This window comes from Copadichromis virginalis, linkage group LG6 (assembly GCF_057382275.1).
Source record: "Copadichromis virginalis isolate Kocher_CV1m ecotype Utaka linkage group LG6, C_Virginalis_male_GT1.1, whole genome shotgun sequence".
Taxonomy (NCBI): domain Eukaryota; kingdom Metazoa; phylum Chordata; class Actinopteri; order Cichliformes; family Cichlidae; genus Copadichromis; species Copadichromis virginalis.
The window spans coordinates 28,781,685-28,807,262 of NC_140623.1; the positions used below are offsets into that span (position 1 = coordinate 28,781,685).

General features: G+C 40.5%; 1 protein-coding gene across 2 annotated transcripts; it reads left to right on the plus strand.

The window, feature by feature from the left end:
• Window positions 1-2,758: 2,758 nt before the first annotated feature.
• Window positions 2,759-25,417, plus strand: pik3r5 (phosphoinositide-3-kinase, regulatory subunit 5). 2 transcript variants are annotated; one of them, XM_085459715.1, is made up of 19 exons: window positions 2,759-3,011; window positions 10,885-11,000; window positions 13,205-13,320; window positions 13,441-13,509; window positions 14,312-14,450; window positions 17,854-17,923; window positions 18,469-18,643; window positions 19,324-19,492; window positions 19,580-19,648; window positions 19,845-19,929; window positions 20,014-20,707; window positions 20,897-21,016; window positions 21,128-21,259; window positions 21,432-21,525; window positions 21,999-22,075; window positions 22,510-22,603; window positions 22,817-22,899; window positions 23,430-23,545; window positions 23,949-25,417. In XM_085459715.1, the coding sequence occupies exons 2-19, from the start codon at window positions 10,901-10,903 to the stop codon at window positions 24,097-24,099; spliced, it is 2,553 nt and encodes an 850-aa protein (XP_085315841.1). In that variant the 5' UTR covers window positions 2,759-3,011; window positions 10,885-10,900; the 3' UTR covers window positions 24,100-25,417. The 2 variants fall into 2 exon arrangements, with proteins under 2 accessions (XP_085315841.1, XP_085315840.1); XM_085459714.1 differs by having other exon boundaries at window positions 19,845-20,707.
• Window positions 25,418-25,578: the final 161 nt, after the last annotated feature.

Sequence of the window (25,578 nt, forward strand, 5' to 3'; positions counted from 1 at the left end):
CATGAAAATTTTTTCCTTCTGCCCTTTTTTTCCCAAGGTGAATCTACAAAAAATGCCAACACTCTTTCATGGGTATAAAATGGTATTCTTACATCAACAAGGTGATTCCCAGAGAGTTATTAGTAAAAAAAACAAAAACAAAAAAAACTTGTTTTATTTTGGGATGGTGTGCAGCCCATCCTTCAAAAAAACTGAGGAAGTTGTGCAAAAGAAAGAAGTTGCAGGCCTAAACATAACTATCTATGATGATGAACAGTATCTGAAAGTTATGTTCTTAAGAAATGGGAAAAAATCCTGAAAAGAGTTGACGCAGGACTTGAGAGATTACCCAGCTGAAGGGCCAGATGAGACCTTTTCTGATGAAGTTTCAGGAAAACCTTATCAGAACTGGTCTCGGTGGAAGAGTGGCTGTTAAGAAGTCCTTCTTAAGGAAGGTTAACAGGGAGAAAAGCTTGAGGTATGCCAAACTACACAAGAAGTGGATATTGGTGACTACCAGTCTTATGGAGTGACTGATTCAAATGAAAGATGTTGGTTTAGCTTGTTAAAAGAAAGAGATGAGGAGAGAGGTAAAACAACGAGTGTCTACAGCCATCTGTAAAACACAGTGAAGGCTGTGTCATGGTGTGTGGCTGCATTTGAGCCGGTGGTGTTTGAGATGTAGTTAAAAATAATGGAATTATGAACACAGAAAAGTACCGTCAGAATTTGATCACCGCGCAATCTGGAAAGCATGTGACTGGCAACAAGTTTGTTTTTCAGCATGACAAACAAAGTTGTTCTGCTTCTTTGCTCATGTGTTTTAGCATTTTATCTTCAAGTTATTATTTCATGGTTTGTCTTTGGTTTTAAATCCACAAAGCAACTGAATTACACAGGAATAAAGAAAAATGCAGCACAAGAATTTCAGTTTAATTCAATTCAGTTTTATTTATATAGCACCAAATCACAACAACAGTTGCCTCAAGGTGCGTTATATTGTAAGATAAAGATCCTACAATAACAGAGAGAAAACAATCAGCTGGACCCTGTGGGCAAGCACTCGGCGACTGTAGGAAGGAAAAACTCAGACAGGAAGAAACCTCAGACAGAACCAGGCTCGGAGAGAGACAGCCATCCACCGTGACCAGTTGGGGTGAGGGGAGGGAGACAACACAAAAGACTTGCTGTGGAAGAGAGCCAGAGATTAATAATAACTAATGATTTAATACAGAGGTGTGTATAAACACATACTGACTGAAAAAGGTGAGTAAAGAAGAAACTCTCGGTACATTGTGGGAACCCCCCAGTTCACTAGACCTATTGCAGTGTAACTAAAGGAGGGTTCAGGGTCACCTGATCCAGCCCCAACTATATGATTTATCAAAAAGGAAAGTTTTAAGCCTGATCGTAAAAGCAGAGAGAGCGTCTATCTCCCAAATCCAAACAGGGAGCTGGTTCCACAGAAGAGGGGCTTTAAAACGGAACTTTCTGTCTCCCATTCTACTCTTTGTAGTCCCACTTAATACTTTTAGTGCAGCGTTGTGGATCAATTGACTATTTTTCAGGGAGTTTTTAAAACAACCTGATAAAAATGAATTACAATAGTCCAACCTAAAAAAAAGATATTTCAGGGAATCCTTTTTTAAGAAATTCACATCCAGCACACGGAACTTTCTTTCTGTGGACAGATCTTTATAAAACATGGTCGTCCTGCTCCTTATCTTTTTCATTTGTCTGTGGCTTTACGTCCTGATTTTCAAATATTATAACAATTACAAGTGTGTTTTTATTTCGCTTTGTCAAATTTTTGCTTAGTTTCCATGCACTGTTTGCATCTTCTCTATCAGTCAGTGAAGTTCTGCAGTGCATATCCTTTTGCAGTCTCCCATTCTGTTATTTCCTCCAAGCCTTTTGGCATGACATGGCTACTGAGTTTGCATCAGAGCTGGATAGTCTCATGATAGAACTGGTAGATCCAGCATGATATTTGATGTCACAGTGATCATTGTGACTGACAAAAGACAGGCAACAACAAACAACAAGCTGATAAACAAACCCTACACTAAATCTCTGCGCTCCTTTTTTCATAAATAGACTATATTTAAACATGTATATTTCCTAAAAACTGAGTTTAAGATTACATTGAAGCTCTGTGGGAATATAATATGTCGTTTTAAAATGTATTTTTTATATAAAAAATATACATATATTCTGTGTATTATGTAAAAATTACCTTTCTTTATAACTAGAAACTAAATCTAAATCAATGTTATATTCATTAACTTATATTATATAAGCTTTGGATCCAGATGCTGCTGTGCTGGTAGTGAGTGACAAGAGTTCTGAGCCGAAACGCAGACAGTGTTTACTGTCACTGGTTTGTTTAGCTTGCCACTGCATTTCCCTCTCTCTAAGAGAAGGGGAATTCAAAGTCACACAAATAGATAACATGTAAATGACAAGCAAATCGACAGGGGAAGTAAGGCTAGTGTTTCCCTGACAGAATGGGGTTTGCAGAGAAAATGAAAAACTCAGAGTCCGCAGGTTTGAGTAATTTCTCTGTCATTCAAAATAGTTATTTTTAACACTTGAATTTAAAAGACACCGAAAATACAGAAATACATATCTTGGGTTTAAGTGAACGTAATGTGCGCATAAAACGCACACATGAAGCGTGACTTCTTTTCCGAGGCCAACATCATGCACAGGTCTAGAAACACACGGATTACCACACAGTTCCACTTCCCAGCTCTACACTCTCAGCGGCAGCAGCAGCCGTCGTCATTGTGCTCACATGCGCCTCGCTCATACACTTCCTGTTTGCCGTGTTTGTGAGCCAGTTTTTGTATGTAAAGCGCAGAACGGCGTACGGCTCCGCTCTTTTTACCCAGGATGTGGGTTTGCCTATTAAATCGTGATGTGCGTGTTGAATGAATGGCAGCGACGCTGAACAGGAGACACCTTCCCTTGGATTTTTTGGACTTTTAAGACACGCACAGGGGCTATGGAGGCTGGCCAATAACCCACAGGTAAGACTGTGAAGAAGGAAATATTTTATTCTAAAGGCGACCAGCAGTGTTCCACTCGCAAATGGGTTAACTGTGTACAGATATGTTTGTGTTGAATTTCATGAACCTTTGATATATGACAACAGACTGTTTGTGTCACCTGTGCGCATCTACGTTTGCATCTAAGAGTCGACAGTTTATGACGCCGTCAAAGTGAAGCTGCTTCTGTCATTCATCTATTGTAATCTAGTTGTTCCTCATGTACGTGTGTTTTATGGCACCAGAGCTCGTTTCTCAGCAGTGTTAAAAACTGTTTTGTTTTCTGTCAGCATCAAACACTGATGGGAAACCTGTGATCTGACAGACCTCCACAGTCCTACCATTATGGTGACTTCTGCTTTTCTAGACTTTCTATGTGATTCATGCCTATAGTATTCAGTGAGGAAGTATAGAGATGCAGAAGCACGTGTTAGATGCCTGGATGGTGTCTAAAATATATGTTGTGATTTTTAGAAGGAGAAAAGTACTTGAAGCTAGTGGGACCAGGCGATCAGATGAAGGAAGAGTTGTGGGTCAGCACTTTAAGTTGCACCAATGAGCTGAAAGGTTTCCTGTCCTTGGGGTCATTTTGGTTGCCATGGAAGTCTATTGGAGTTTAACCAGGGATGCAAGCAAAGGATCCCGATTTACTCGAAGCTTCAGTTCAGGGTGAGAAGAAAGACCAAGTTTTCTTGATTGTCCACCCACAGAAATGCCACCAAGCAAACTGCTGAACTCGTGATACCTGTTACTGGGGAAAAAAAACAACAACCCTTTGCTGTTCACACATGGGTTACAAGTACAATACAATTAAAGGTCACTCGAGGAGCTTTTTGAATAAAGTGCCTAGTAATTTAGATACTTGTCACCAGTAATGTAATGATGTAGCTGCATTTGTCACACTGTGATTTTGAGTGATATTGAGAAGACAAAACAAAAATATAAGATAAAACTCACTTCAAAAAAGAGAGAAGATTTTTAGACATTCTGCAACATCACTTTTCCATGTTTTGGGCTGAGATTTTGCTTTTTACGTTGCGTGGCCTCAAGCAGACCCAAGTGATGCATCTAATCATATCAGTTGTTTGCAGTTGATGAGACTTCCCACATTTTCCTTTGAAGCTATGAAAGGTTTTGTATAACTTCCTCTGCATATGCAGAAATGATCCCTGGTGATTGTCTTCGCAACCAGATTCACCAGAAATGATCTGCTGTGTTTTTAGGTCAGGATTGTGATCTTTGTAGGCGTTCTATTTGTGACTGGAGTCATGTTTCAGGCGTACGCATGATTTACCCACTACCCCATGTCACAATTTTCTCAAGAAAGTTAAAAAATGAAAAAGAACTACACGCTACTCCGTGCTTCCACCCCACCCATTAGATGATGACATATTTGTTCTGCACAACGGCAGGAAGGGATCATCTATTTTTCATAGAAATAGTCCAATTTCACAATCGAGTTGGAATACAATCACTCCTATGTTGAGAAATAATAACTGCTGGAGCAGCTCGCGGACCATTTGTTGTATCGAAGAACACGGACAATCAAGCCTGTTGATTTGTGGGTATGAGATTGTTGACCACAATTTCACATCTAGGAGGGTTGACTGCAGAATCCTACCGCTAAAGTGTGTTATTCGTCAAATTGTTTCCTGTTTGTCTCTTTAAGGCTTTGATATCAGTAAAATCTTCGTGCTCACCTTTACGACACATACTTTGAGGTCAACACCCCCGGGTGTGTAAACACATGCATCTGTTAGCATTCACTATACATATACTATATACTGTTGTATATAGTTAGAACACAGACAAACATTCCTATATACTGACTATGCTGCCTATATGCTGTTGTATATAGTATATATAGTTTTTGTTATTTTGTTTGTTTGCTCAGTCTTGTTTGCAGTGCTTCTACTGCCTCCTCTGAGTTTCATAATCTGATATTAAAGAACCTGATATTTGCATTAAAATTTTCATATGTTTATCAGTGTTTATTCAGGAAGTGAAAACCAAAGTTTACATAGAGTGACCAAACAGGCCCTTTGTTTTGCTGCTGTAATTAGCAGCACAACAGCATATGTGTGCATCTCGTTGCATTATTAGTATAAAAGCTGATGATTCTAAACAGCCGTGCACATGCACGCAGAGCTGAAGAGCAAGTTCACCTTCATTATTTCCTAATGAGGTATTTTCTAGATGCTCTAAAGTAGGAAATACAGCATAATAGCATTAAACAAAAGCCACATCCACACAGTGTTACTTTTTGACCTGCTTAGCTTATATATAATGCCAAGTGGTCACCGGTAGAGGTTGTTTGGACTAAAGGGAAGCACTTAATTACAACAGAGCTTTGGAGTTGGACTGCTGTTATTTCCTAAAGCCATAAGAGGCAGGTTCACATCCACTAGGTCAGGGGAAGAGAGTAAGGTTGGATGTGAATATTGAAGTTGTGAAAGGGTTTGGGGCTGGGGTGAGGGTGATGGTGGGGTGTGTGACTGTCAATTAAAATGAGAGGCACGTATGTATTATGCACATATATACACAGAGATCTCGTCCCTGGTCTGTGGGAGTATATCTAAGAGTCTGATCACACCACAACAATAGAGAGGCACCTGCTTCCTCAGCGACGCAGGGAAGCTATCTTCCTGTTAGGAAGCATTCGGTAATGGGATCTGTGGGAGACATGGGAAGAGGTCCGTGAGGAGATGGAGGGAGAGGAAAAAGAGGACATTGTGAGAAAGAGAGGGACGCAGGCTGAGGTGAAACGTTGGATGCGCTGTGGGAAGTTTGATGAAAAACCCTACAAGAAGCACAAGTGAGAAATGGGCTTATAAAGGGAAGATAACCGGGTGGCGGGGGGGGTGTTCACTCTACACAAAAACCAGTATGTAAGAACAATGTTAATGTCATCGTGACAAAATCAAAACCCAGAATTCATCCTTTGGATTTCATACAGAAGCTGTTTCTGTTTGGATCAGCTGTTGCTTGAATGGCCGGCTTTTCTCAGTGTGGAGCAGGCAGGTAAGAGAAAGGAAAAAGGAACTAAACATTTGTGGGTGGAATAGTGGTATAGTCTGGTGGTTTGGGGATGCTATTATTGACAGAGCGGGGAGTCTATCAGAGTCAAACATTGGCTAAAAGCTTAAAAGCTATCTCTGTGAGAGATTACCATTTGGTTGTATGTTGATCTCCTGATGGTAGACAGAGCTATCAGTTAATGTTTTCCTAGTTTGTTTCTTCCTAGAATAGATTGCTTCATGCAGATGTTGAAGATCAAAACACGACACCATCCGTGTTTTTAGTGCATGAACCATGCTTATTTTTTATTTTTTAAGCTCTTTAAGGACTGTCTCTGTAACATAATGCTTACTTCGCTTTACGTTTTTGAAAACTAGCTCTAAACCGTAGAAACACTGCTTGTTGTTGTCAGAATGTAAGCCATGAAAAAGTGGAAGTGACCTTGTTGACTCTTAGGGATGTACTGCATACATCCTCTTATGAAACACCACAAAGTCGCTGCATTTGCAACATGACTAGCAGGTCTATGTAAACAACTTCGATGACGCTTATGGTTGAATTTTGCTGCAAAAATCCCTGTAGTTGCATAAGCCCAGAAAATCCGCAACAATCTGGATGTGGTATATAGCTGTTTTTGCCGTATTTCTATTATAGTGTTTATGATTTCCACTGACAGGTTAATAGTTCAGCAGACACCCTCGCTGTTTTTAAGATTAATAATAGCTGGATGTACATCTTACATTGCAAAAGGGTGTGTGATGGCAGCTTCCTAAAATATATCTGACTTTTCTTTGAGAAGAATACCAAACAAAAGCTTAATCATCCATGTTTGGTAAAAGAGTACTGAATAAGTAACATAGAGGGACTATACCAGTTGGTTCTTTCATATGTAACACTTTCACTGCATCATACAGTGCTATCATCTCTTTTATTACCTTTACGTGTCCTCATTGAACGCCACGTTGGATGTAAGAGTCATTACAACTTTAATTTATTAGTTCCTTCCACATCAACTGGGCTCATATCCAGCTCTGTCCAGCCCTGACAATTACCGGAGCACTCAATACAAGGATCCAACGCACACGGCTCTGTAGTCCTGCTCAGTGCCGCTGGAACACTTTTAGAGACAATACATCTCTGGGGAGGAGGGACGGCTGAGAAAAGTGCTGCATGGTGGTTTTGTTTATGCCTAGAGCTGAAGGTATTGTTATTGAATGGTAACTTTAGGAAAGTGGAGTGCTGTGGGATAATTGAGTTTCATTCATCTGGCCTCCTGAACTTGGGATTTGCATGAACTTCCTGACCCGTGCCTATGGCAAGGTTGGAAGTTTGGATGTCAGTGCTGTGCATCTGTACTTAAGCACGAGTTGTGAGTAAAAATAAGGACAATTGTTTGGGGAAACAATAGCGCACATTTTCCTAAAGGTGTTTTGTGCTGTGCTGTGTTGTCAATGTCCACAGCACTGTTCCCTATGAGTTGTTGTGGCTCATAGGGAACAGTCTGACATTTTGAGAAATATCCTTGTTAACTTGCTTGTTAGATGATGATCAACTATTGTTCTGGTTCATAGGTTAATATAAAAGTCACTTAAATACAAATTTACAGTTGGTATCTAAATGTTTTAGCTCATTATGGAGACTGGAAACAGGAAGTGCACTTTCCTTGGTTCTTTCCAAAGATAAAAAACTGCCAAATAGTATCATCTTGTTTAGCTAATCCAAGAAAAAGAGAGGCGTAAAAGCAAGCTGTTTGTTCCGTATCTTCCATAAGGTCATTATAGACATTTATCATTATGACGTCTTTCTTCAACAGATTTTTTTTTTTTTACACATCTTTTGTGGACACATACAAGCATGTGATTCAGTCTGTGTTAATCCAAGTTAACCAGCTGCTGCCCGTCTAACTCTGGCCAAGAAACAAGCACATTCCCAAATGCCAGCCTGCTCTCAAGCATACAGACTGTTGGTGGCCAGGGTTGTGTTTAGGCTGTGGGGACTTAAATCTAGTTTCACAAACACTAACAAACTTTCCCTTCCTGGGCAATGTCTTAAGTACTTGAATTGCAGACATGTTTTACTGTTACTCTAGAGTGGGGTTACTAATAGACTAACTAGCATTTGATACATGTCAGAAAAAATCTCCAGGTAATCAGTGTAACTCAACTTCCTGTCCTCTGAAGTCAAGGATAAACAGTTATGTGCTTATGTGTGTCAGTGTGTGTCAGTTAGAGTTATTAGGCGTGTAGGTGTATAAAGATCAAGTGAGTAATTTGGTAACACCGTTCATCTGTCAGCCAGCATGTATTTCTAGCTTTCATCTGAAGTGGGGAATTTGTGAACCTGTCAGGGGAAATTTTGAGGAGATATAATCAGACACACAGCTTGATGTCATTACTCATTTCTGGTCCTGGTCTACCATCACTCCATAACCATTCTTGTTGAAGATTACACTGACTAAAAAAAATGTGAATGTGAAATCAGTGTGGAAAAAAAGCCATTATTACTAAATGAAAGTTATTTTTTTTCTTGGTACTGTTGACACCGGTGATGTTTCTGTACACAGCATGCTGATAGTTTTTTTTAAACTTTGGCACATTCAGATTTCACTTAAAGGAATAAAATAACTCTTGAAGGACAAACTCGATTAAGCTGTTGAGCGTTTCTGTCGGGGGGAGGTAGAAGATCTGATTGGTTGCTCTGTTTCTAAAATTGTAAATCTTCTAAAAGCGCTGTCGCCTTCATTTTAATTTTAATTTTATTTTTGTTTTTACAGAAGTATTTGTTCTGCTTCTTATATTTGGATGTTTCCTCATGCTTGCACATGCATTTATTGCATTTCCAAATTCTTAAGTGAGTCAGGAGAAACGTATTGAGGAGATACGTAATGCATTATCAGCAAGCTTATTTCTGACCATGTTAAACAATCTTTTTCCAACATTAACTATGGAAAACGCGCCTGTTCTATGTGTACATGCATTAACAAGTTAGAAGCTGTTTATTGGTTTCAATAATACATTTAGGCCCCAAATTATTGAATATGTTAACCCTAAAACTAGAGTATTGCACATGAAAATGTCTCTCATGCCTCTCTCGTCAATGCAACCGATACAGAGCTACTTTTATATATTAATTAACTAGTTGCGTATGCTTCTGGAGCTCGAACTCATTGTCCAGCCAGCCAACTTTAAGCTTGTTTACATCCTCTTTTAATAGATCGTAGGTTAGTTTCCTCTTCCCATTACAGAGGCTGGTCATGTGTGAGTTTGCTCATGCAGATTATTTGGGAAAAACATGTAAAAATGCATATTCAGCAAGAAATGCTGATGTTTCCCCCAAAATGTTCAAAAAGCTGTTGTCTAACCTGGATATGAAAACCATCTGTGTAATACAACATATCACACAGCTGGGGTCATCATTGCATCTAATGGGGTCATTACATGCAATTAGGTCATGGTAACATTGTGTAGCTGGACTCTGTTATGGGAAGTCTGGAAAAATCTAAGAATAATTAGATTCATACCATGCCATGGTGAGTTGGATGCAACTAAGGGTGCTTGAAAACCCATGGTTTTCCTGACAAATTATGAGAGAGTGCACTTTTTGTTGTATCGAAAGCAACAGGCTTCTTTGAAAATGGTTTCTGTGGCTATTCCTAATAAGAGTACAAGCTGGCCCACACAGAAACACCTGTTTAATTTGAACTGAAAGGCTAGATGGGGAAATTTTATAGTTGCCCGTGAAAAGAGATGTTCACTTTACCGTTTTCAAACCTATGAACTACTTTCTTCTTTATAAACTGTTTGGTTAGCGGTTAGGTCCAGTTTTCAGCTCTGAAATTGTGTCGTTAACCTTCTGCCACCACAAATGTTGTTCTTCTACATATAAAAACATCCAAGAATTACAAGTGACTACTCAGCCCATTTTAATTTGACTGGCGGACGCCTGTGTTTTTCCTTACGCATATGTCTTATGAGATGTGTTCATAACAGAACTGAAACAGCTTGCCACACCTGGGTTGTCCTCAGTTGCTGCATGAAAAACAGCCAAACGCGCTGATAAACTGAAAGTTTAAAAAAAAAAGTGAAGTTCAGTACATCCTCATGAGTCAGTGGTAAAATATGACGCACATTTTTGTCATACAGGAATTCTATAACAAGCTCTTCCTCGCCATATCTCTCTCATTTATAGGATTGCAGAGTGTGTGTGTGTGTGTGTGTGTGTGTGTGTTAATTTTAAAATCACTTCGGGCTGGGGGGTTTTCTTTTATCCTGTTAAAAATGGTGAAAATTGTTTGCTTTCCAGTTTGTTTTCCTTTAAAATTTTCTCAGTCAAAGCTTGTTGAGCAATATGTAATGTCTTAAATCCAGAAATTCCCATCCTTGTACAATGTAACTGCTGAATACACTATAACTGAAGCAGGTCTGCTTAAAACCGTTGTATTAAAGTGGTCACAGATCCATTTAAGTCTTTAGATAAATATGGCTGCTTTGAGGCAGCGGAGGTTTCTGTCAAATGTGTTTAGGACATTTCAGGAACTATAGCAACAAAACAGTGACACAAATAGCCCTGTGTCTGTTTTCCTTACCACTTAGATTATGGTTTGTGTATCTTCTTCTGACTGATTTTCATACTTGCCGAGTGAACTGCCTTCATGCAAAGTAAATGCGATAACACAACACACTGTTGAGGAAAAGAGAGGAGCATGTGTGTACGTTTGCATGGGAACATTATGCATGAATGTATTTGAAGATAATCTTCCACAGAAGACATTAAAGGGCATTGAGATGCTTATCATATTTCGGTGCTTAATAATCATCTCTCTCCTGCCTCTTTCCAGAACCTGAGTGGTGAATATGCAGCACACCTCTTGTACAGAGGACCGGATCCAGCATGCTCTGGATAGGTGTCTGGATGGACTGCGGCAAAGTCCCACAGCAGCACATCACTGGAACGGTAAGATCCTGCAGTTTTACCAAGGACTTATAGGATCACCGCTAAGATCTGGTTATAAAAGAAGGTTATAATCAGACAGCTGATCCTGTGAAGCCTTAAAAAGCTTTTCTTGGACAAACGCCATCCTCTGAATTTTACAACACCATTTTTTTAATGTGCATCTTTTTAGAGATGTACAGAGCAAATGCTTGGTTGTGCTCCTATCTGCCATGGCAATATAATCACATCATTTGTTTTTGTTAGTGTCGTCACTGCACCAAATATCTTTTAATCTTTATTATTTTTATAATAAAGAGATAAAGCCACGAGGAGCCTGATTCAGAGTTTCATACACAGAGTCTGAACTCTGTGTGCACAGATATAATTGTTACATTTGTTATATGGAGTTATATTGGTCGCAGCTCATTCTGTCTCTCACTTCACCTCCTTGTATTGTGACTTGTATTGGTTCACTGGCATAGTTTACTGGGACAAAATGTGTGGCTAAGCCATCGTAAATGTCAATAGTTCTGACTAACTAAATCGTATCACGGCATTAACCATGGCTCTTGTTAATATGTTTGTTGTAAGTTTTGTAATTTTATCTGCTTACAGCAGGTTTTTCAGTCTAAAGTGCCATACAATGAACAGAAATCGTTCATTACAGGCGTTCATTTAGAGTGTGGGGTCAAAATTCTGTTTCTAGGAAGGTAAAGGCACCACATTTTCTCAGAAGTATCAACCTCTAGCAAGCACATTTGGACATGTGTAACATGTGGTGTTGACAGAAAAAGTTGTTTGTTCACGAGCTCTTAACACAGGGACTGTGCGCGACATACGCTCAGAAGAGTCTGAGCTGCTTGTTGATGACACTGTTGCTGAAAGATCATTGGTGGAGCACACTATTGGGTGTTGAAGGAAGTTGTGTGAATAGACAGCTGGGAGGAAGTGGTGGTACAGACCGCAGCGTGTGTGTGAGGCATCAGAAGCAGGAGGTACTGTGATGCAGAGTATAAAAACAGGGCGGAAGATCAAACTGGCATCGGCCTCCGCACGTCAACCAGTGTCAGATAGAATGACGCATACCTGTGCAAACTGATCGGTGGTGATGATGTGATTTTGGCATTTAAAACGTGACCTGAAGGTCTTAGTTTGGTGTTCTCGTTTCATCATTCGTTTTTTCCAATTCAGAGCTTTTATTTTTATTTTTGAAATGCATTGACCGGATAAACTTCCAGGGATATGTAATGTGCTACATTCACGTAAACGTCCACATGTTGAGCACAAGCCGTCTACTGAAGCACTGATGTATTACATTCTGGATCTTAACAGGATCATTCAAAACAGGCAGCTGTATTCCCATAACCAGCAATATTAAAAAAGACTAGAGCTCCCAAGTGGTTAGGTGTGATCATGATGCAAATAGCGCACTGCTTTTTAGAGATGTTAGGTAGCGCACTTGGATGCAAAGGCCTGTTTATAGGACGGCATTTGTGTTTGACTGCTAAAGCTTTAATTCCTTAGATTGATGTGCAATCTAAGTCACGGAGATCGAGGGATCATATCAAAATAACATGCTTGTGAGGAGTCAGGTGTCATTTTCAGTTGTTTTTGTGACTGTGATACACCACACTCAAAAAAACAGATCGGTGTGGTTTGAAATACTGTATTCACAGATCTACTTTGTTGTTTTTAATTCAGGTTTCTGTTTCACACTGTAACAGAAAACAGTAAAACATTATTATGTATACCAAAAGCTTTATATTGAGACTTTTGATAAAAAGTTAATTGATTATCTGGGACTTGCCAACTGCACTTTTACCAAATTACCCTTTGTGAATAACCTAGTGCAAAATAAATCTTTCAAACTGAGATCTTATCTTGTTTTTATTTTATTTTTTTCTAACAACAGGAAATCCATCCTGTCGTATTTGTACATACACAAACATCCTTAGTGAAACAGTGAACAAAAGGTGATAATACACACCTATGATACGCACCAGAAGTGACAGCTTGAGACTTCAAAAAGCTGTTGGGTGTTTTTTGCAAACCAGTGTCAGAGCCTAGCACAATATTGTCCAGTGCCTTGTTTCATTACCACTATGGGGTACGTTTGATGGCTACTAAAAATATGTAGAAAATTAGAATCGTAGCATTAGATATTAAATATGTGAGAATGTCAAGCATATATGTTGTTTATAGCTGTAAAAACGCATGTATTGCAGTGCTGATGTGCTCAGTGGGACAGTCAATGAACCGATGGAGCCTGGAGGAGCTGGTGAAGAGAGATCCGGACAACTTCATCATCCTTTTACAGCAGATCATCAGGAAGACCCGAGAGGTGAGAGGTCAAGGAGAAAAGATGTATTAATCATTGATGAATGAATGCTATAATAATCAAAAGTCTACATTAACTAATCCTTACTCGCTTTATGTTGTGTTCATCTGTTCGTGCGATCAGGTTCAGGAGCAGTGTCAGTATGAGCTGGTGGCTCCTCTCGCTATCATGTTCTCCTCCACGCTGTTGCAGGTACAGCTTGTCTAAAAACAGATGTTATCAAAATATGTGACCTTTCTTCACCTCTCAGTAGCATTCAGAGTGTTCCAAGATGGTATGAGCTTTCTCCATCTTAAAGTTCAGTTAGTTTCTCAATTCAATCCCCTGTGACGTATGTTCAAGCAGTTACAGGATAATTACATAATACTAGAAACCGTAACAATGAAAGATGTGAAAGGAAGCCTTTTCATCATGCAGAAATCATGCCTACAGAAAACCTTTGATTTATCCGTTTATTCTTTCTTGCTAAATATTTTATTTTACATATATTTTTGTAATATACAACAAATGAACAACCATAGTATGACCCAAACATGACAATAAGATATGTAATACATTTCATTTCCTGAAAAAAGAGCAGAACTGAAAAGAACAGTTTTGTATTGCTTTGTGTTTCCACCTCTTATGAACTAATACATCCCACTTAATGGACCAAATGGCTCCAATTAAAAGCATTCTCTGATCCCTCTGGATCAAATTATGATTGTTGATCAGCCAGTTGCTCCAAAAGAAAATGGTCTTTCCGTATTGGATCAGTTAGGCACAGTTATTCACTATATAAATAACAAGTTATTTAAATAATTCATCGAGGTTTTATATAAAACAGAGTAATAGTTTGAGTTATGCTTCAAAGCTTCTAGATTGTAGAAGTAGAACTGAATTATGAACAATTATGATAATCGTAGTTTCAGTATGTTGTTGGTCTTCTGAGATGGATCTTGCGGTCTACAGAGCTCCTGTAGAGTAAAAACATCTTTTTGTGCTTTGGTCTTAGACACCGTACTGCACTGATAACACAGACCTGCTGGAGGAAGCCATGGATGTGTTTTGCCATTTCCTCACATGGCCTGAACCCTACTGCAGTGTGTGTAAAAAGCTTCTCTCCACAATACAGCTAGAAATGAAGGCCCCAGGTAAATATGGAGAATGTTGTTTATTTTTTGTGGTCCTTCTCTTCTTTATGTGTCTGTTTAATTCACACATCTTTGCCCTCTTAGACATACTATGCTTAATTTACCTCTTGCTTATCCACCTGTTGTAACTGTACTCCCCCTAGTGATAAGTCAAAGAAATGCATTTAGGATAACGCTTGGGGGGAAAAAAGAGCTCTGCTTGTAGCGTGTACACCTGACAGAGGCAGGATGATGACGTGGTTTCAGGTTTAAGAGAAACTTCTTCATTCTAACTGGATATTGTTTGAAAACGGATGTAGTATCAGCATTTACAGAAAGCAGAAACCACAAATGAGTGAGGAAATTCAGCTGAATGGTCAGGTATTTCAAAAGATTAAAAAAACAAAACAACAAAAGACGACTTAAGATAAGATAAGATAAGATAAGATAGAACTTTATTAATCCCTCGGGTGGGTTCCTCTGGGAAATTCGATTTCCAAAAAAGCACAGCACCGACAGAAGTTACAGAGTTATACACACACACATATATATAAATACAGAGACAATATAAATAAAATATACGAAGGGGATAAATAGAATAAATAGGAATAAAAATAAAAATACAAGTGAATTGCACATTTCAAGTATTGAGTCTATTGCACCGTTGACTATTTACAAAAGTATTGCACAAAAGGTATTGTACAGTGAGGTGAAGAGGCACTACAGCTTAGTTGTTCCCTCCTTTGTCCTCCTGTTTCCCCTCCCTCTCCCCACCAGAGAGGAGTTAAACAGTCTGATGGCGTGTGGGACAAAGGAGTTTTTAAGTCTGTTAGTTCTTGTCTTTGGGAGAAGCAACCTGTCACTGAACAGACTCTTCTGATTGTTTATGGCCGTGTGCAGAGGATGCCTGGCATTGTCCATAATGTCCATCAGTTTCTTTAATGTCCTTTTCTCTGCCACTGTCACCAGAGTGTCCAGCTTCATGCCGACCACAGAGCTAGCCCTCCTGATCAGTTTCTCCAGCCTGGATGAGTCCTTCTTTGCTGTGCTGCTCCCCCAGCACACCACAGCATAGAAAAGTACTCCAGCAACCACCGACTGCTAAAACATCCTCAGGAGCTTCCTGCAGATGTTAAAAGACCTCAGCCTCCTGAGGAAGTACAGTCGGCTTTGGGCTTTTTTATACAGGTGCTCTGTGTTGCATGACCAGTCCAGTTTATTGTCCACCCACAGCCCGAGGTACTTGTACTTGTTGACCACCTCCACCTCCTCCCCCTCTATCTGAACCGGCAGTGGACCTGCTCTAGACCTCCCGAAGTCCACAACCAGTTCCTTAGTCTTTGAGGTGTTGAGTTGCAGGTGGTTTGTGTGACTCCATGCGACAAAGTTCCTCACCAGACTTCTGTACTCCTCTTCCTGATCATCCCAGATACACCCCATGATGGCTGTGTCGTCTGCAAACTTCTGAATGTGGCATAATTCAGAGTTGTAGCAGAAGTCAGAGGTGTACAGGGTGAAGAGAAGAGGGGACAGCACAGTTCCCTGTGGTGCTCCTGTGCTGCTGACCACTGTGTCAGACGTGATGTCCTTCAGCCTGACGTACTGTGGTCTGTCGGTGAGGTAGTCGGAGATCCAAGCCACCAGGCAGGGGTCCACCTCCATCCTGTTCAGTTTTTCTTGAAGCATACAGGGCCGGATGGTATTAAAGGCACTGGAAAAGTCAAGAAACAGGATCCTGACCGTGCCTTTTCCCCCATCCAGGTGTGAGTGGGCTCTGTGTAGGAGGTACAGGATGGCATCCTCCACTCCGACACCCGCCTTGTATGCAAACTGTAGTGGGTCCTGGGCATGTTGTACCTGTGGTCGGAGGAGGTTGAGGAAGAGCCGCTCTAGAGTCTTCATAAGATGTGACGTCAGTGCCACCGGTCGGAAGTCATTCAGCTCATTGGGCCGGTTCTTTTTGGGGACCGGGACGATGCAGGATGTCTTCCATAGGGCGGGCACTCTCCCCAGTCGCAGACTGAGGTTGAAGACTCGTTGTAGCGGCTCCCCAAGTTCAGCAGCACACGCCTTTAGCATCCTAGGACACACCTTGTCTGGGCCTGCTGCCTTTCTGGGGCGAAGCTTCCTCAGTTGTCTCCTGACCTGATCCACTGTGACACTGGGAGATGTTTGGGAAGAGGGGAGGGGGGGGAGATGTCTTGCTGCTGAGAGAGGGATTGGAGGAGGGGGGTGTCATGGTGTCAGGAAGGGGGGGAAGCGAGGGAGGTAGGAGAGTGGGGATTGGACTCTGTAGTGAAGGTGAGGGTGAGGGTGGGGGGGTTGTGGGCTGGTCAAACCTGTTGAAGAAGTTGTTGAGTTCGTTTGCCTTCTCCACAGTCCCCCCCACTGTGCTTTTCTTGGTGTTGTGGCCTGTGATGGTTTTCACACCATTCCAGACCTCCCTCATATTGTTCCTCTCCAACTTCTGCTCCACCTTCCTCCTGTAGGTGTCCTTTGCTTCCCTCAGGCAGCGTTTCACCTCCCGCTGTGCTGCCTTCATCTCCTCCTTCACTTTGCTCCTGAAAGCCTTCTTCTTCATGTTGAGGACAGCTTTGACTTCCTGTGTTACCCACAGTTTGTTATTAGGATAACACCGTACCGTCTTAGCAGGGGCGACCGTGTCCACACAAAAGTTGAGGTAGTCTGTAAGACAGTGTGTCGCCCCCTCTATGTCCTCACCATGTGGGCTTAGGAGCACATCCCAGTCTGTGGTGTCATAACAGTCCCTCAGAGCATCCTCCTTTTCTGGGGTCCATCTCCGGATGGAGCGCGTTGTGACCGGCTGCCTTTGGACGAGGGGTGTGTATTGTGGCTGTAGGTAAACCAGGTTGTGGTCTGACTTCCCTAGTGGGGGGAGGGGGGTGGCTCTGTATGCATCTCTCACATTAGCATACAGTAGGTCAATTGTCCTGTTGCTTCTTGTGGGACAATTCACAAACTGGTGAAACGCAGCCAGAGTAGAGTCCAGTGTGGCATGGTTAAAGTCTCCAGATATAATAATGAAAGCCTCGGGGTTTTGTGTCTGAAGTCTTGCTGTGACTGTGTGTATTTTCTCACAGGCAGCTGTTGCGTCGGCCCTCGGAGGGCCGATTTGTGAATGAGTGTTAGCTGGTGTAGTGTTTTGGTGTGTATTTGTTGTTCGGATAAGGTCACAGCCAGAGGTACCCATACCTCATTTATTCATTTCAGTTGACTTTAACCGTCCCGTGAGCAGCATTGGCTAATTTTAATGATTAACAATATTAACACTTCAATAATTTATTAGTAATTAGGTCATCAGTTACCCTTCATCTGCCTCTAGTTATTCCACCACAACATTTAATGTAGTCATGCTTTTTTTTTTGGTGTCAATTCAAATGTTTGTGTTCTGTTTTCCAAACAGGAATTTCCTTTCAGAGACTGGTGAGGGACGAGCAGGGCTTGAACACATCCATCCAGTGCTCAAAAACCATGTAAGGCTTCCCTATGTCACTGCTCACTACGTTAAAGACTATAAAAATATAGAATATGCATGTAAGCATGTGCCTATGTAGAAAGAAATAGCATATACAGAAAAAAAAATTTGCCACAACTAGTCCAAGTGCTGGTGATATTTGATATCTGCATTTGCAAAGGTCCTATGCTGCATAAGCACACTGTGCTTTCTCTACCTTTGAAGCACTGCATGCAGAGGATGGTGTATGCTTAGTTCACTTTGGTGTGTTAACTTTGCACCTTCTGCTTTCTTGTGAAAAAGTTGCACAGCCATTCGTGCTGCATTTATCCGATCCCACGTGTAAAGTAACAACAAAAATAAACTACAGGTGCCATACTTAATGACACCATGTGTGATGTGTCATCTCAGTACTTTGAAAATCCCTTTCCATCCCCTTTTCTACCCACCAAACCTCATCATGACCATAGCATCCTGTTTGCATCGTGTCCTGCATACAGTGTATAGGTTGTGTACATTGTGTACAAGTCAAGGTTTTACTCTAACACTCCGTGTTGCTGACAGGACTGTGTTGCTGATGAACCCCAGTGAAGTTCCTGCTGACTTTGTTTCAGTGGCTGAGCAGCTCAGCTGCGTTCAGCACTCACAGAGAGAAACCTACATCACTTTGATTAAACACGCCTTCCAGTCCACACTAGGCACCAAGTACCCTCTGCACAGCATTCACAGAGCTCTGCAGGTAAGTGTGCTAAATGTACTGTTCTGCAAATATTGATTGTAAAAAGCTAGGAAACTTTGTGGTGTAGTACAAAACACACATTTTGTTATAGTTGGGTTGTTTTTTTTATTCTCATACAAGCTAAATAATCACATTGTTTCATTGTAACTAAATTCATTTCTTTTAGTAAGATATTTCATTCATTTTTAACCCACAGCTAATGGGAGAAAGTATTTTTTAGTGTACTCTAAACCTAACCTGAATGAATATGTTAATCTACCATTAACCATCTTTACTTTGAATTTCTGACATTACATTTGTTATATAAAGCTACAAAGACTTAAGTACATGCCTTTTTAATAGGTTTTGATGGTTAGATAAATGTAGTTTTTATCTTGGCTCTCCCCGCTGGCAGGAACAAAGATGTTCGTTGCTAAACTGAACTGAATAAAAGGGAAAAAGACTCTAGCGTACGTACGATATCGTCGTAAGGAGTTGCTTGTCAGTAGTTTTATGTTTGAAGAATGTTTTCAGGATGTGAGATATTTGCTTTGTAGTTCCAGCCCAAGATTTAAACTCTGAGATGGTTACTGTAGTTTGGAAATCTATAAATATTTATTAAAGGAAAATGTTATGACATCACATGGTCAAAACCTGTACTGTCCAATATGAGATTAATATGAGACCATGACTTTTTGCAGGAAAAACCTGTGAATGAGCTGGAGGAGATCTACTCCTTGGTAAGCGATGCCTTAGAGGCAGCTGCTACCATGAGTGAACCACTGAAGGGGCGGAGTCATGTCATCCAGGGACTGGAGAAACTCAGGGAGAAGATAAAGATCCCTGCTTCCAATGGAAGGAAGTCTGATGGTAAGGCTGGTTTTGGTAACTGGGGGGTTGGAGGTTGGAAGTGTGTTACATGGCACTAATCCGACTGTTATTTTGCTCTTCTCTTAGGAATGTTGCAGACGCTACCCCTGCCCACAGCCAAATGTTACATGTTTAACTGGGAAAAAGATAACTTTGGTAATAAACTCAACTTGTATTTATTTGTACTTCATATTTGGGAATAAACTTTTTCCTATTAGCTGACAGAGAATTTGTAAATCAATCTCTTAAGGATAGTTTTTCCTGGATCTTTCAGCAGGTGTTTTTCTCTCTGTTTTGATAGCTAAATTTAAATATTATTTTCTAAGTAAGATTTATATCCTGTTTCCTGCAGATGTTCTGAACACCCTTTTGGAGCATGAAACTGGCTACCTGTCCACTAATGAGCAGGAAGAAGAGGGTGATATTGATGACGAGAGGTATGTGACAGAAATTGATGTGGAAGAAGACAAAGACGAGGAGGAGCATGGTGTTGAACCTTCTGCAATATCTATCATCCCTAGTGACTACCGCAACAGCCATCGTGCCTCTACCTTCTCCACGATCTCCTCCACATCCAAAGACTCCATGTTCTCCACCTTGTCTGTAGCCTCAGAATCGTACGCTCCCTCCCTTCTTTCTATCACCTCTGGAGCTGATAGTGACTACTTTGAAGATCCTGATGACTACATTTGCTCCTCTCCTGTCGCTGAAAAATGTTCGCCAAGGTCAACAAAAAGTTCAGCTCGACTAAGCCAACACTTCTACCGGCTTTTCATCAAACCCAAGAGCCCCCTTTCCCGGGCCAAAAGTTTAGGAAACACTGAATCGAAAGACCTTTTTGTGGTGCGAGAGAAGCGTTCCAACTCCCTGCCACAGCAGGTCAGATTACATATTCCTGAACCCTCACTCCAGCCACAAAGTCAAACCCTTAAACATGTCTGCTTCCGAAGGAGGCCTATTCTTAGCAGTGATGAAGACATTAAGAATATTACGCTGAGGGTGGTGGTATTTGGTGCTGATCATGTAGCGGGGAAGGTGGCCCGAGCATACAATGACCTCAGGAGAAAGGAGACTGCATGTCCGCGTCTCAGCAGGGCTTTCAATCTTCAGTTCTACTTTGTGCCAGTGAAGAAAGACTCTGCAGTAATAGCAGCTCGGAGAGGTTCTAGTCCTTTAATTCAACCTGGAGCTTCAAAGGGAACAACCCTGTGTAACGTAAGTGCAAGAACACCACCACCAATATCAAATACAAGGCACAAGGTCTGCTTTAGACTAAGCTACCTGAGGCGTAGAGCAAAGAAAACATAATTTCAAGATGACTACAGAATGATTATTTGTGATTTTTTTTGAACAGAAAGACAAAATGTCCATAAAGGTAAATGTATGACACTTTTGCTCATGCAGGACCACATGGGCATAGGGGACAGTACTAATGACATTGCCCATCTCCTTGGTATGCTGGATCCTTGGTACGAAAGAAACACCCTCAGCCTGCTTAACTTACCAGCCAACATCGTCTGCCAGGTATAACTGTAGTATAACTTTTCCACCACCAAGCCAAAGCTATCCTAAAGTCTGTTATTCCTGTTTATCCAACAAAGAATTTCACCATGTATCATAAACTCTTTGCTGCAGCAAACCTCAAAAACAGAGTCCGAGTCCTACGATAGCTCATATGAGCAGCGTCTACCCATCCTGGCCGACTTGGTCCTGTACTATTGCCGCTATGCTGCTCGGCCAACTCTAATCCAGCTCTATCAGGCTGAGGTTGGTTACACGTTAACACTTAAAATGCTTTTTTGGGGCTTTTTGTTCCCCTTTCTTGCAACTTCATTCACAAGTTTTTTTTTTTAGTATCAGAGAATGGCACTCTGCCACTCATTAACAACAAAACACAGTTTCATATTCAGTGAATAACGGAGGAACTTTGGTCTTGTAGCTGACGTTAGCTTGTGGAGAGCGGAGGACTGAGGTGTTCGTCCACTCCCTGGAGTTGGGTCACGCCGCAGGAACGCGAGCCATCAAGGCCATGGGTAAGTCAGACGCATGCATCAAACATTTGCATTTATACATAGCCTAGCAGCCACATTTCCTTACAGTGACATGGATTATCATTTATTATGAGGCTGAGACTACTAAATTTATAGTAGGGAAACAACTGCTTTTTTTTTTTTTTTTTTTTTTTACATCATGATTCACTTCTACTTTTCAAGTTTCACTTGTCAACACTACTTGCACTTCTGATTTTTAATTTCTTTGGAGAAGTTAAAGTTTAGGGAAATGTTTTTATGTCCTCTATCTGTTAGTTACTGTGCAAATGACCTACCCTTTGTTTCCATTATGTAAAAACTTATGACAACAGTGGCTAAACTACACAAATGTCTTTTTTTCCACACCAGGAAGTACATTTAAAAATATTTTGTAGACATATTGTTTTGTAGCCCTTTTAAGTACCGTGGATTAACAGTTTATGTGTGTACGTGTGCTTTTCTTTTTTTTTCTGTAGGTGCTGCCAGTAAACGTTTTGGCATTGATGGTGACCGAGAAGCAGTCCCTCTAACTTTGGAAGTTGTGTACAACAAGGTAGGATGGCGTTTGGGTTGTATCCCTAATTAAAATTTGTTTCATAAAGCTGTGTTATAAACAAATTTTATTTGTAATTATGACATCTTATCAGGAGAAAAACAAACAAACACTTTAGTGCAGTTTTCCACCGCCTTAAGAACTGGTTTAAGTTATATGGTCGCTTCTTGAGTCACAGGAGATGATGCATCAAACTTCTGTGACAAAGCACAAAGACTTGCACAAAGGTTTGGTCTTTGTGGTCATGTGGTCTGAATCATTAGAAATTGGTAAAAGTGACATCTCTTTGTCTTTCAAAATCGACACAGTCGTCTGGAAGCAGTCATGATCATATCTGTTTTTCTCATCTCCCAAAACTGGAATGTTTTGGGTTTTGTTTTTTTTTTGTTTAAATAAAAGAGCCGTAATCTTACCCTACTTTTCCTCTCATTCAGGTTGTTATTAGCGGCAGAAGTCAGTGGAAGCGAGAAACCAAAGTTTGTACTTCAGTAAACTTAATCAAAGCATGCAAGAACCCTGAGGAGCTAGGTATGTAACTCTTTGTGTTTACCATTAAAAGTTATGTCTGTTCACAATTTCATTTCAGGGAAACACATTCCATTCTTCACTGTCAATTCGAATCATTCACTTTCTTATTCCCGTATTACTCAAGCTAGTTTTCTAATCGAAACCCTTTCTCAAGGTGAAAATGAACAAAATGTGCAAGTGTATTCTTAATTGACCTAAAATGATGTCTATCAGACTCAAAGATGGAGTGCCTGCAGCTGACAATGACTGAAGTCCTGAAGAGACAGAATGGGAAATGCAAAAAGGGCTACAACCAGGTGAGCAATACGTGATATCAGTCTGCCTTGGTGGTTTGTGGTTATGAAAGTGCAGCACCAATCTACTTTCGCAAACAGCTTTGCAGCACAGCCATCACTGAAGATGGAGTCCTCGATACACACTCGATTTCATCTCAAAATCTCGACTGAATATCTAGTCACACACGCAAGCATGTATGGGAACCGTTTACTGTCTGACACCGTGATGGAACAGAAAGCCACAACACACAAACAAGAACACAATTCTTTTGCTGGTGTGTGCTTTGGCAGTAGTATTGTTTTGCAGCACTGTATGCTGGTGTGTTAACCTAGTTTGGGTTTGGAGCGTTTATTTATAAGAGTTTTTAACCTCATCAGCAAAATGTAGACCTGATTAAATGATTGAACCCATCTGAGTTGTTTTCAATGCAGCTCGGTCGAGGTGTGAAAGTCGTGCGTGTTGTTTAAAAATGATTCCTTTTCGTGAAGTCTTGTTGGTTTTTGGTAAAATGTCTGTTCGTGACAATTTGCTCCGCTTATCACCTTTGCAGCAACTGACTGTGACTGAGGTGAAGGTGGACAAGGTGCAGGTCAGCGGTGTTGAAAACACAACTTTTGCTGTGTGCCTGGACCAGGATGAGAAGAAGATACTACAGAGTGTCACCAGGTTTGGAATGAAAATAAACACGTGCACCCAAATGAAAAGAAACCGGAAAGAAGCTATATGTGATGGTAGCTAATTGAGACAGGTTGTTTCACATCTACGTGGTCTACATGGTAACACAACCATACGTTAAGACACAGCTTTTTCTTTTCTTTTCTTTTTTTTTTGGGGGGGGTGTTTAGAAGAAACATTTGTCAGAAAAAAATAGTTTAGAATCACAAAGACATACAAATTAGATTTTAGCTCTTGATTTGTTCTCGGAGCAGTTTCTCTCTCTCAGCTGCGTCACCATGGCCCTCTTTCCTCTCAGGAAACGTACACAGAAATGACAAAACCCACTTACAGTACACAGTCCTTGCAAATGTTTGTTTTTCTCTAACCATATATCTCCTTCTTTGTCATCCAGGTGTGAAATATCAGTGTGCTACAAACCTGACAGCTCCACTGACTGGAGGCTACGAAAATTCCAGGCCTCTGCTCAAATCCAGCCACTCCACCCGACCTTCTGCTCCCTCCTCTGCCTGCCCATAGTCACTTTTAGTGGGGCTCTTCCCTGAGACTGCCGACCACTGATCTGGGAAAGATGCTCTGCACTGTTGTGCATATTCTGTGAAACTAGAGACTAACTAAAGAGGATATTTTAATATTTTTTGCTAATTTTTATGAAGTACTTGGACAGATTCACATGATGGTGCCTTCGACCTGCAGTGGGGTGCAACATTTGGAAACATAAAAACAGGAATAGTAACAAAAGTCACCTGATTATTTTATTTTATTTTATGTTATTTTTTTATATATATTTACACGTACCAGAAGACCCAGGCAACCAAGAGACCGAGTTGATTGTGTGTTGTTTTCTTTGTACACAGCAGTCATTCTGTGTAATTAGGGAACACTTTGGGTTTCATTCATCAAGTTTCACTTCCTCTTTCTGCACTGACAGACAAACATGACTCCACCCACAGTCACATTAAAATATCCTCTGGGTAAACAGGGTGAATCTAGAGAGTCTTGGGTGAAAAGATACACAAACTAGCAACACCACATGCTGTGCTACCAGGCTCCTGGTGAGGGAGATGTTAAGACTGTGGTATATTGGAGTCAAAGTTTACCAACTTTTCTCTCTGGAAATCCATGTGGAGGTGTCTATTGGGGGTTATAATCAGATTAGGTGACAATATCTGAGAATGCACACTATTAGAGAATATGTAAATATTATTTTTGTAAATATTCTGCCGTGTACTATAACTTGAAAATCACATCATCATTTTTATGCCTGTTATACACAGTTATAACATTTCTCCTAAGGAGTTACACTGTACTGTTTTAACTGAAATTATAAGTATGACCAGCAGAGGGCCCCAGTGACTTTTTTATTTGACTTCACTTGAAGTACAGTGTACTTGGAATAAAGTGTCTTTGTAATTACTGTAACATATTTTATGAACGAAATGTTTTTGATTTTGTTTTTAAATAAGGACACCAGTAGGGGAAAAGGTGTTTAAAAATAGATTTGGATGTACACTTCCTGCATGAAAAGGAACTGATTCATTGCACTTTACACTCAGTAATCTGTGCAATTAAAATGTTATTGTTTTGTTAGTGTAAAGGGATAATATCCTGATGACTTGACTGACACTGAAATTGAAGCACTGCAGATTGGTATAATTAAATGACATGACAATCGAGCGAACAGGCGGTTAAATTAGGTACTTTTTGTGTTTAAATGTCAGATAAATGCATGACACCAGTGCCCTCCATCTACATGTGTCCTCTGATGAAAGTGTGATATTTCTTTCTGTAAATTATATTTGTCTATCTATGAAACATCTTCAATTCAGAGATCATTAAAATATGTATATGTCTGCAGAGTAAGTCGACTCAATTTATAGGCTACGTTTACAACATGAATGAACAGTGAATGAACAGAGCAACGTCGGACTGCTCTGAAACTGTAAGTGTTTCATATTATACTGCATGCCACGTCTGAGGTAAAAATGAATACCCTCTGAAATGCAGCGACACCCGTGCGGTCA